This window comes from Capsicum annuum, chromosome 2, assembly GCF_002878395.1.
Source record: "Capsicum annuum cultivar UCD-10X-F1 chromosome 2, UCD10Xv1.1, whole genome shotgun sequence".
Classification (NCBI taxonomy): Eukaryota; Viridiplantae; Streptophyta; class Magnoliopsida; order Solanales; family Solanaceae; genus Capsicum; species Capsicum annuum.
Window position 1 is genome coordinate 131,337,763 of NC_061112.1, and position 11,072 is coordinate 131,348,834.

General features: G+C 32.0%; 1 protein-coding gene across 1 annotated transcript; it reads left to right on the plus strand.

Moving 5' to 3' along the window:
• Window positions 1-457: 457 nt before the first annotated feature.
• Window positions 458-5,727, plus strand: LOC107858198 (F-box protein At5g03100-like). The gene is made up of 2 exons (XM_047407822.1): window positions 458-1,447; window positions 5,410-5,727. The coding sequence occupies exons 1-2, from the start codon at window positions 458-460 to the stop codon at window positions 5,725-5,727; spliced, it is 1,308 nt and encodes a 435-aa protein (XP_047263778.1).
• The last annotated feature ends 5,345 nt before the right edge of the window (window positions 5,728-11,072 follow it).

An 11,072-nucleotide genomic window follows, 5' to 3' on the forward strand; every position in this document is an offset into this window, starting at 1 on the left:
ACGAAATCGAACTTCCAAAAATATAAAATCGAATATCAAAGGTTAACCTAAAATAATTTATTAAATTAGGCATATTAAATGGCTTTCTTAGCGGATTTTAAAATTCAATATATTTGATATCCGCTTTTACTATATCCAAATCGAACATTGAAAATATCAAATAGAATACTGAAGGAGTGAAGGTTATTCCAAAATAATATATTCTCTCTTTTTAAATTTATATGACTTAATTTCCTTTTTAGTCAATCTTAAAAAAAATGACATATTTATATATTCATTAATAATTTTACTTTAAAATATTTATTTTATCCTTAATGAATTTATTATCTTTCTTAAAAAGTAACTTAGTGAGTGAAGTTGCCAAAAATGGAGGTTGTATCCACTATATATAAATGCTGATAATCCTGGAAATACCGCTCTACTACTTGTTAAACCCTAGGCTCCTCTTTCCTTCATCATGTCTCATTCTGAAAGTGAAATTGGGAAAACTGCTTATGTTGATCAATGCTATGATACTAATAAACTCCGTAAAATGGATGACAAACCAGATCGTCTTAGCGCCTTACCAGACCATCTCCTCTTTCACATCCTCTCATCCTTTGAGATGAAAGATGTTATACGAACTGGAGTTTTGTCTAAAAGGTGGCGCCTTTTGTGGACTTCAGCACACAACTTATGTTTCAGCCACTCTCCTGAATCGAATCGTGATGTAACTGAATTTATAAAATCCACTGATGATACATTGATTCTCTCAAAGCCTAGTAAATTGAATGAATTTGCGGTTGAGTTTCTTTACAGCAATCGATTTGTTGACCACGTTAATAGATGGATGATTTTTGTGAAGATTAAGTCTGTTGAGGTAGTGGATTTGAATCTGCTGAGGAGACGGGGTTTAGAAGAGGGTTATAGCTTACCCCAGCTTATGTATTCCAATGTGTGTTTACGTAAAATGAAGTTATCCAATTGTAATCTTGTACCGAAGGAGGGGATTTATTGGACTGCTCTTAGGGTTTTAGCTCTTTGGTATGCCAAATTGAGCTTAGAAGTTGTTGATGTCATCTGTTCTGGATGTCCTGGTTTGGAATCTCTCAAGTTTTGTATGTGTTTTGGGGTTCCTGCTTTTCACATTAATTCGAACAGTGTGAAGAAGTTGGTTATCAGGGAATACTGGCAACAAGAACATGAAGATAATGATGGCGATGACGATGCTGATAAAGAGCTGACAATCTGGGCTAGGAATGTTACTTCGCTGGAGATTAGTGCGTGTCTTTATAAGAAAATTCCTGTTCTTCAGAATGTACAAGCTCTAGTCCATGCTAAGCGATATTTCGGTAGGGAACATGAAGACGATGAAAGTGATGTTAGGACTGACCAGAAAATGTTAAAAGATCTCCTTGTATCTTTGGGTCATGTTGAGAAACTCTCCATTGGGCCATGGTGCCTGCAGGTTTGACCTAAACCTCTCTAGTTCATCTAGTCATTAAAAATTGACAGTTCTTAATTTATTTGTTTCCCTGAGTGTTGATACTTCTCATAGTGATGATGTGGATTAATTATTTACACAATCATATCACTTAATTGTAGGAAAATCTATAGGATAAACATTTATTGATAACTTGATAAAAATGATGATCGATGAGCCTATTATAACAAGTTAAATTACAGTCATAATATTAAAAATATGTATACTTCATTTGTTGTAGCTTAAATCCTATGCAATAGTCCTACAATTTTTATAAAAGAATTGTTGTTGCACAATGTGAAATGTATAAAGTTTCATAACTTACCAAAAAATAAATGTCTGAAGTTGCATACAATATTTATGTTGGAACTGAAATAATAGTAAGAGAATAGTCACAAACAATGTGTTCTGACAAGTCACTACTTTAAAAGCAATTTCGATCGAACTTTGGTGCAAATCGTTGTAGCTGGTCGCTCCAAGGTTTACGGCTAATTCAAAACATGTACACTCACGGCTGAAAGTTTGGAGTTGCACAAAGAAACAAAGTACCCAGAAATTCACAAAGAAAGGAAGCCAATATAGAGATAGAGAATAGATGAAGGAGAGAGCATTTATTTTCTCTGTGTCTATATGTTTAGCTTACAAATGATGTTGCTTAAATAGGTATATCATTTATGTTTCATCCATCAAAAGAGTGAAGGAAGAGAAACAGAGTTAATGTACATAATGTAACATTATTTTTTAATTAATGACAAAGTCATAAAGTCAAGTAACTTTCAAGACTCCTAAATATCTTTTCACAAAGTTACATTTGTAAGAAATCATATTGTTATTAAGAATGAACGCGTAACATTTATGTAGTAGTAACTCTTTTATTCCATAAATTAAATATATACGACTTACGAATATTTACACAGATTTATCATGGAGAGTTATAAGATGTTTTTGTTTTTTTCATTAATTAAGAAGGAAAACATACAGTTGTATGGGGTGGAGTGTTAGTCTGTCAAAAACTTTCATATTTAGAAGATGCATGTCGCAGAGATGAGATGTTGAGATATATGTGTGGACATAATAAGTGCAATAGAATCAGGAATGATGAGGTTATTCAAGATAATAAAGTGGGAATGGCCTTTGTGGTAGACAAGATGAGGTAATTAAGCGAGATTGAGATGGTTTGAAAATGTGATGAGGCGAGGTTCAGATGATCCAATGATCGAGGAGGTGCAAGAGGTTGGATATAGTAAGTATGAAAAGGAATAGAGGTAGGCGGAAGAAGTATTGATCAGGAGAGGTTATTAGACAAGACATGGTACATATTCATGTTACCGAGAACAAGACATTAGATAGGGGAATGTGGAGGACGCGTATTAGAGTATTATATTTTATACGACATGGCATTTTAGTGAATTTAACTTGTGAGTTGCGTGTGAGTGAAACGGATTGCTTTACATGTTTCAATGAAAACAATAAAGACAGTAAGTTATGAACATGATAGTTTTATGTGGAAAATACCCGACTTACAGAAAATATAAAAAGGCAAAACCTATACCTCGACATGATTTAACCCCAACTTCACTAAACATAATGAGCCTCTCAAAAGATTACAAACCATGTAACCTAAGAAATTATTATAAACTCTAATTCCTAATATTCAAGCTCTCAGACTATTGAATCTCACTTCAAATTTTCCCAAATTTGAAATTCAGATTACATAACTCTGGCAAACTTAGGAACTAACTTTAATTCCTAAAAAAAAAAACACAAATCTCCCAAGATTTGTGTTTTCAAGTCTTCAAGTTATCCCAATTTGAAGACTATACTCCTAAATCGATTTATAACATACCGACACTAAGAAAACATGAAAATTACAACTCGATCGAACAAAACTCAAAACTAGAATAATCAAAACAGTAAAACATAGTGCTATGGAATAGGTTCTTCGGACTGGCAACACTTGGATGGCTAGGCAAAATTCTCTGAAATATTGTGCTTATTTGCTCGTTTTCTAACTTTTTTCTCTCAGTATAAGTGCATAAATCTCGTTTTGAAAATTCTTGTATATTTATATTTGTAATTGATCTCCACAATAAAGTATACTTTTAACTCCACTAGGACTTCCATGCTTCTTAGACTTTCTTCTTGAGTTTAGTTGTCAAACATTAACTCTTCTTTCAGCATGGTGATCTCATTATGTTTATTTGAAGTAACTTCCGTTCGGTCATTTTTGCACATGCGACTATACCCACAAAAAAGTCCTCTTGCAAGTTGAACTCTTTCGAAAAAAAATTTCGTGAATCAGTTATTCTTACTTATTCCATGGCCTCTTGTCAATCATCAAAATACCACATGTCCTAACAAAGTAGACGGTTTGTCGGGTTTAGGAATATTGTCGTGCACTAGTTGTAGTATTGTAGCTTATAAGGGTTTAGTTGTAGATATCGACCATTATTGTTGTTTATTGCGTTTCGATTATCACACTATGACTGATTATTATTTTTCTATTAATTTTGTACTGTTTTCTTGTTAGTTGTCATATTTTCTTCATTATTGTTCTCTTATTTATACTTGAATTTGCTACACTAAACCAAAGGTGTTTCAAAAACAACTTCTCTACCCCATTAAGATTTGCGTCAACTTTACTCTTTCATACTTCACGCGTGGATTTAATTTATTGGAAGTGTCGTTGTATACTATATAGCAACGCCATTATGTCGGTGTTACTGCTCTTCCTTTTGATTCAGAAGCATTATTCTTTATTTGTACCTTTACATTCATTGGTCTCAGCAGGTATGTAGCGCCATCTTTCGAACAGATACGGATCTTCAAACAACTCTTTCTTTGTCATTACTTTAAACCTGCTTGAATAATTAAAACTTCTTGCAAATATAATATTTCCTTAGTTTCAGTTTGTTTTGCCTAGCATGACTTGACAAGAAATCTAAGATAATAAAGAAAAACTTGTGAATTTTGTTTCTTAAATTAAAAATATGTTAAATATTTCAAAATATCTTTTAATCTTGTGATATTAAACATGTCATATAAAAAATTGAAATTAAAATGAAAAGTAGATTAAGCAAATTGAGAAATAGGGAGTAATAAGTTGGAACTTTGACAATTCGTGAATTCTTATGAATATGGCTATGATAGACATATATGGGAAGTTAGCAAATTACATTTGTAGTCAATTAAAGTTTTGAGCGTGGCTAAAAAGGGACACATATGTAAGGACTTGTTTGGGGATCGGTAATTAAATAAGGTGTGGGGTTGCATTGTGTGCTTGGTATTGGTTTAGGCTATGCTGTTGCTACTGTTGTTTCCTGAGTTGTTTCCTTCGGAATAATTAATTATATCTTCAACATACTGCATTTACTGCGATATTCTGTTCAATTATGTGACCATTTTATGTAAAGTTATGATATACTGTTCAATTGTGTGACCATTTTATCTAAAGTTCTAAGTTGTTTGAGAAAATACATTTTTATTTACTTAATTATATCTTCAATACACTAACCTCTAAACCTAACTTGTGATGATAATTAATTGCCCTAGGTGCTTACTATATTAGAGAGTAGAAACTGGCGATGCCCATTGATGAAATGCAAATACTTGACCTTGCACACTCGTTTGGGTGAATTGGAGCGTCCTGGGTCAGCAATCCTTCTACAAAGTTGTCCTCAGGTCGAGATCTTGATCATAAGCAGTGATGGATCCACTTTCGAACACGTATGCAAATGTCCCTTCTTCTACTATATAGCTCTTCTTCTAACCTCTTGATTATTTAATTTGCTCAACCATCGCTTATCTAGAGTGAGTGAGTTCAGAATGACCGTGATCTTCACATACACATACTTTTCTTTTTACATGCATGCATATGCATACATAGTTTGAATCTGAAAACATTGGGTTGTGAGTTTGTTAATTACCTTTGAAACATTATGTTGCAGAATAACTCGGGGTTTAATGAGGACTCTAATGACCTTACTGGAGAAAATTACTGGATATCAAGACCTTGTTGGGGGCGGCGTCTCAAGACTTTAAGGATTTATGGGACCTGGATATATGAGAGTTGTTATTTTGACCAGATCATGCCATTTCTGGAAGCTGTTCTGAAGAATGGGATAGTGCTTGAGAAAATCATCCTTACTCCCTTCAAGTATGGAATATCGATTTACCCCATGCAGCATGCTAGAGTTACACAGAAGTTGCTAAGCTTTCCCAGGTCTTCTGAGGATGTTGTTATTGTGTTCTCTTCTTTCTACTAAAAGTAAATTTAACAATAAACTTTGTGTGTTTTTTTACTTAGGTTCGATATTTTTTCCTTTTTTGAGTCAATCAACTAAGCTTCAATTCCAAACTAGCTAGTTTAGAGGATTATTCCGCGCTGGCGTCTATATGAAACAGTAAGTTTCTACTTCGTATGAAGTGGTGGTATGGACCGCATACAATTTACCCACCTCCCCGGACCTCACTTTGTGAAATATACTGAATATGTTGTTGTTGACTTGTTGTGACTGCTGGTTGAAGTGGATTATATAAATTAATGGTTCTTAATTTATTGCTTGACGTTTATATGTCTCGCACTTGATGTCAATCAACTTAAGTTAAAAATACTTCAGATTGATCTTAGCAATCTTTTTTGAAGTCATGTTAAAGTCATTAACTCCAATAAAAATTCTTTGAAGTTTGGTTTCATTAAGTTCACGTTTGATGTTTGGCCTTCAAACGACCACCTTCAGACGAGCGCGATTTTTCAACTTCAAATGTGTACACTTGGAGTTGTGCTTGTAATGGGTAACTTGCAATTATTTTTTTCATGTACAAATTAAACAACAATAGAAAAAATGAGAATTACAAGTTTTTGCACGGCTTGTTTAATTTTAGCTCCTGCCACTCTTTTATGAAAATTCTCGATCAAAGTATATATTTTGAAATATTCAGACCTAATTCGCTTGGCATTTAAAGTTTTTTTGTACCTGCCTCAATAAGCTTTGTAGAAATTAATTACTTATGTCGCATAAGTTTTGTTGTAGTGTTTTAAAAGTAGAGTTATGCTTTTTGGTGCGTGTGTGTATATATATATATATATCCTTTTTAGAGAGTATAACATTGAGAGCTTTTTGGTGCATACATATTGAGCTAGTATGTATGTATTCTTTTTTTTTTTTTGGAAATAGATTTTTTAAAAATATATTGTGCCTCTCGACGTATGACATTAACTTGTACGATATTAGCAAACGAACGTATAAATTGATGCCCCAAAAAATTATTTATTATTTCGATATAAGAGCATAGCTTACTATGCTTTAGTGGTATAACTTGTAGAATATTATGATACGAAAATATAAAGATGGCCCGCTTTTGTTATGTTTGTCGGTGTTAGAGAACTTTTAGTCATTTATTTATTACTTAAACTATTGAAGAATAAAAATTATACCACATCACCAAATTAGGATGCTTAACACAATTGATCGAATAAAAATTATACCACATCACCAAATTAGGATGCTTAATACAATTGATCGAATATTCAAATCCAGTTCATCAAAATTCAAGATCAAGACCGCAAGATTCAAGAACAAGCTCAAAAGTCATTGAATTCAAGCACAAGTCAGGATTAAATCCATCAAATCTACAAATCAAGTTCAAATTTAAGATCAAGCTCGAAACCCTTGAATTTATATTTGAAAAGGCGAATCAGAGAATTCATAGAGATTGTAACACTCACTTATTGAAATCAATAAAATGATTGTTGCAGTATTTTTCTTACCTCGATTATCATTTTTCGGTTTCAAAAATTTTATTGTCCAAAAATTTTGAACCCAAGTTGTTTATCAATAAAAAATTTATGTTTCTTCAAATTTTATTTGTACTTGCAATTTATTTATGTCACTGTAAAAATTTATTAGAAACAAGAAGTAAAACATAACATGAAAAATTGATTACAAAGAAAATCAAACCACTATAGAGAAATGTCGTTATAATAAAGTGACGAGGAGTCTGACCGTACACTTATCTATTCAAACCAAATTCGTTTGGCATAAATTTAACTTTTTTTTTCCTTTTTTGTTTTTTGAAATTGGACTTTAATCTCTGGTGACATAAGTAATGTACGATAATAGAGTTTATATGTGGATTTGTGCTATTTTTCTTTGAATACATTATGCCCTCCTAGTAAACGACATGCATTTATGGGATATTTGTCACGATCTGAGCCAAAGCTCTGACCTCAACGAACATTCTGAACCATAAAAGCTCGGGTGTCCATCTCTATCTGGCAATCATGCACATCATTCATATATTATAAGAAAATGCAAAAAATATAATAAGACGGAAACATGATCAATCTCTTAATTCAGCTGAATAATACGAAATTAGGTTCATAACATTCAAAACACCTGACACCAGTCTGCGAAATCTCTAACGATATGAAAATCAACATCTGTCTAAAAATTGAGACAAAGCTCTCAGTCGAACCATAAAACAAAGTGAAATGACAAACTCTAATAACCAGACCTTCCGGAATAGAGAAGGTTCACCAACTACAAGTCTTGGACACCCCAATCTACTGCTTAGCAGGACTCCGGGACTGTGCCTCAGATTCTGAAATATACGGTTAATACAGATGTACTGGTACGCAGAGCAATCCAAAAACAATATACATTTTTATACAACATAGGTGAGAGCTTTTATAAAAACGGCATTACAAAATCATTTGAAAACACATGGGCATAGTATGCTGAGTTTCAAACACATTTCTTTTCTTTGTAACTCAATTTACTTCAGCACTATGGCTGTCAAGTGGGTCGGGCCGAGCCAACCCGGAACCGGCCCGTGTTATTTAACCGGGTTAAGGGCCGGTCCGGGTCCGGGTTGGGGTCTAAGTGGGCTGGGTCGATCCGGGCCCAACAGTAAAAAAATAAAAAACCACCCTAACCCGGCCCACTTAACTCAACCCGGTCAAACCCACCTAAACCCGGTCAAACCCGATTAAAAAATCGGTCAAAAATATAAAAAAAATAAAAATAAAAAAAATTCAATATATATTATATATGCCCACCTATATACATTATAAATACGTTAAACAATATATATATAGTATATACTACATTAGAATTTAAAAAATATATACACATATACACAATTACACATATATACGCACCATCCAAATATATATGTACTACTTTAAACTATAAAGTTTAAATAAAATATACTACAGTATATATATATATATATATATATATATACACACATGTATACGTTAAATATACACGTCTATAGAAGATCTATTCACATATATACACTCTATTCTATGTATATGTAATACTTTAAATGAGATATACTACAATATATATACATTACAATATATATTTGTATAGTTCTATACTAATTTATAAAATATATACACATATATATATTAAATATACACGTCTATAGAAGATCTATTCACATACATACACTCTATTCTATGTATATGTATTACTTTAAATGAGATATACTACAATATATATACATTGCAATATATATTTGTATAGTTATATACTAATTTATAAAATATATACACATGTATACGTTAAATATACATGTCTATAGAAGATCTATTCATATATATACAGTCTATTCTATGTATATGTAATACTTTAAATGAAATATACTATAATATATATACATTACAATATATATTTGTATAGTTATATACTAATTTATAAAACATATACACATGTATACGTTAAATATACATGTCTATAGAAGATCTATTCATATATATACAGTCTATTCTATGTATACACACCATTCAATGTATATATTCTACTACTTATAAAATATACTACATTATATATACATTACAATATATATAGATATACTTATATACCAATTTATAAAACATATACACATGTAGACGTTAAATATACACTTCTATAGAAGATATATGCACAAATATACAAAACATATGCTACTTAATATAATAAATTAATAATATTTGGTAGTAAATTAATAATATATTAGAAGTAAGTTTTTAATTTAAAGTAGAAAACTAGAAATTCAATTTAAAATTTTAAATCGTTAAATGAAAAAATATAAAAAGCAAGGACTAAGGAGTGAATGAATTTGGGGAATTTTATTGATTGCAAAATGATCCAAAATTTATAATTTACATGAATGAAAAATCTATAAATTATGCATCATTTTTTCCAACTCATTCATGTTAATATTAATGGGAACTTGCATAGGATAGTCGAAGTCAACGGGGGCAAAACCATGCATTGGACTTGATTCTGCTGAGTTCTCCCGTGAAGTCATAATTTCTTCAAGTTTCAGCTCGGCGCTAGGCTCCGGTTCCATTCCTTGATTTCTTCTTTCCGCTCTAATACAATCTCTGAGGCAAACTAGAATATTCATTGCATTGCTTCCCAATGAGTGTCGGTTGTCTCCAAGCTGCTGTCGTCCCTGACTAAAGGCGTTCTCTGATGCAACGGTTGACATTGAAATATTCAAGATATCTCTAGCTAATCTTGAAAGCACAGGATATTGTGTTTCATTACTCCTCCACCAATCCAACGTGTTGATCCGTCGTCTGCGATCCTCTGGTGCCGTCCGAAGATAATATTTCAGCTCTTCCCGATAAGTTGATGTGTAGGTTCTCTCATCAATACTGTTCCAACAATTTAAATCATAAAATGAATCAGAAAAACCACTATGTGCCGGCCTTTTAGAAGATGATGGCTCCTCGGGAGGATGAGGAGCGACAGTTGGAGTGATATTTGTAGGTACGGCTAAATCAAATAAATCAGCATAGTAATTATATAATTTTTCTATGTAATCCTTTGCATCAGCCGTACCCGTCCACAAATCAGGTTGTACTTGTTCAGAATCATGGTTAGTATTTATTTATAAGTTAGTATAAATAAGAGTACTAAAGTGGCACATATTATTATATTTCATGCATGGATTTAGCATAGCACCAATCAAGTAAATAGGGGGAATTGGGAAAAAATATTTTTTAAATTTCGTAAACATGGCGCCAACAACTTCTTTATAACCTTCTTTATTTTTATATTCTTTGAGCAAACCAGAAATATCGGCTATATATGCCAAAATATTACAAACAGTAGGATAATAAGCACCGGAAAATTCAACCGTAGCTACATAAAATTTTTCTAAAAACTTAACAAGATCATTAATTACAACCCAATCAGAATTATGTAGCATGCAATCAGCAGAATCAGCAAATGAACCGCAATGTTGGTTAAAAGCTAGTGTAATAGGAATTCTATATTTATAACAAGTTTTTAAAAATTTATACGTAGAATTCCATCTAGTATCAATTTCCTCAGGCATCAAAATCGGTGTAAGTCCATTTTCTTGACATTTAACTTTAAATTCTCTAATTCTCGATCTACGATTATTTTCTTGAATAAAACCAACAGCAAGGCGAATTTTTTCAATATAAAACTCAAAAAACTCAAGACCATCTTTTACAATTAAATTATATATATGACATGCACACTTAATATGAAAAATTTCAGGCAAGGGCGAAGATAGCGTAGATTTTAATTTTTTTATAGCAGTGTTGTTGTTAGAAGCATTATCAAAAGCAATACATAAAATT

Excerpts from the sequence above, each read along its gene's own strand:
- LOC107858198 (XM_047407822.1), top strand. The coding sequence starts at position 458 with ATGTCTCATTCTGAAAGTGAAATTGGGAAAACTGCTTATGTTGATCAA. Across the intron at positions 1,448-5,409 it reads TTGGGCCATGGTGCCTGCAG|AATAACTCGGGGTTTAATGA; the intron begins GTTTGACCTAAA and ends ATTATGTTGCAG.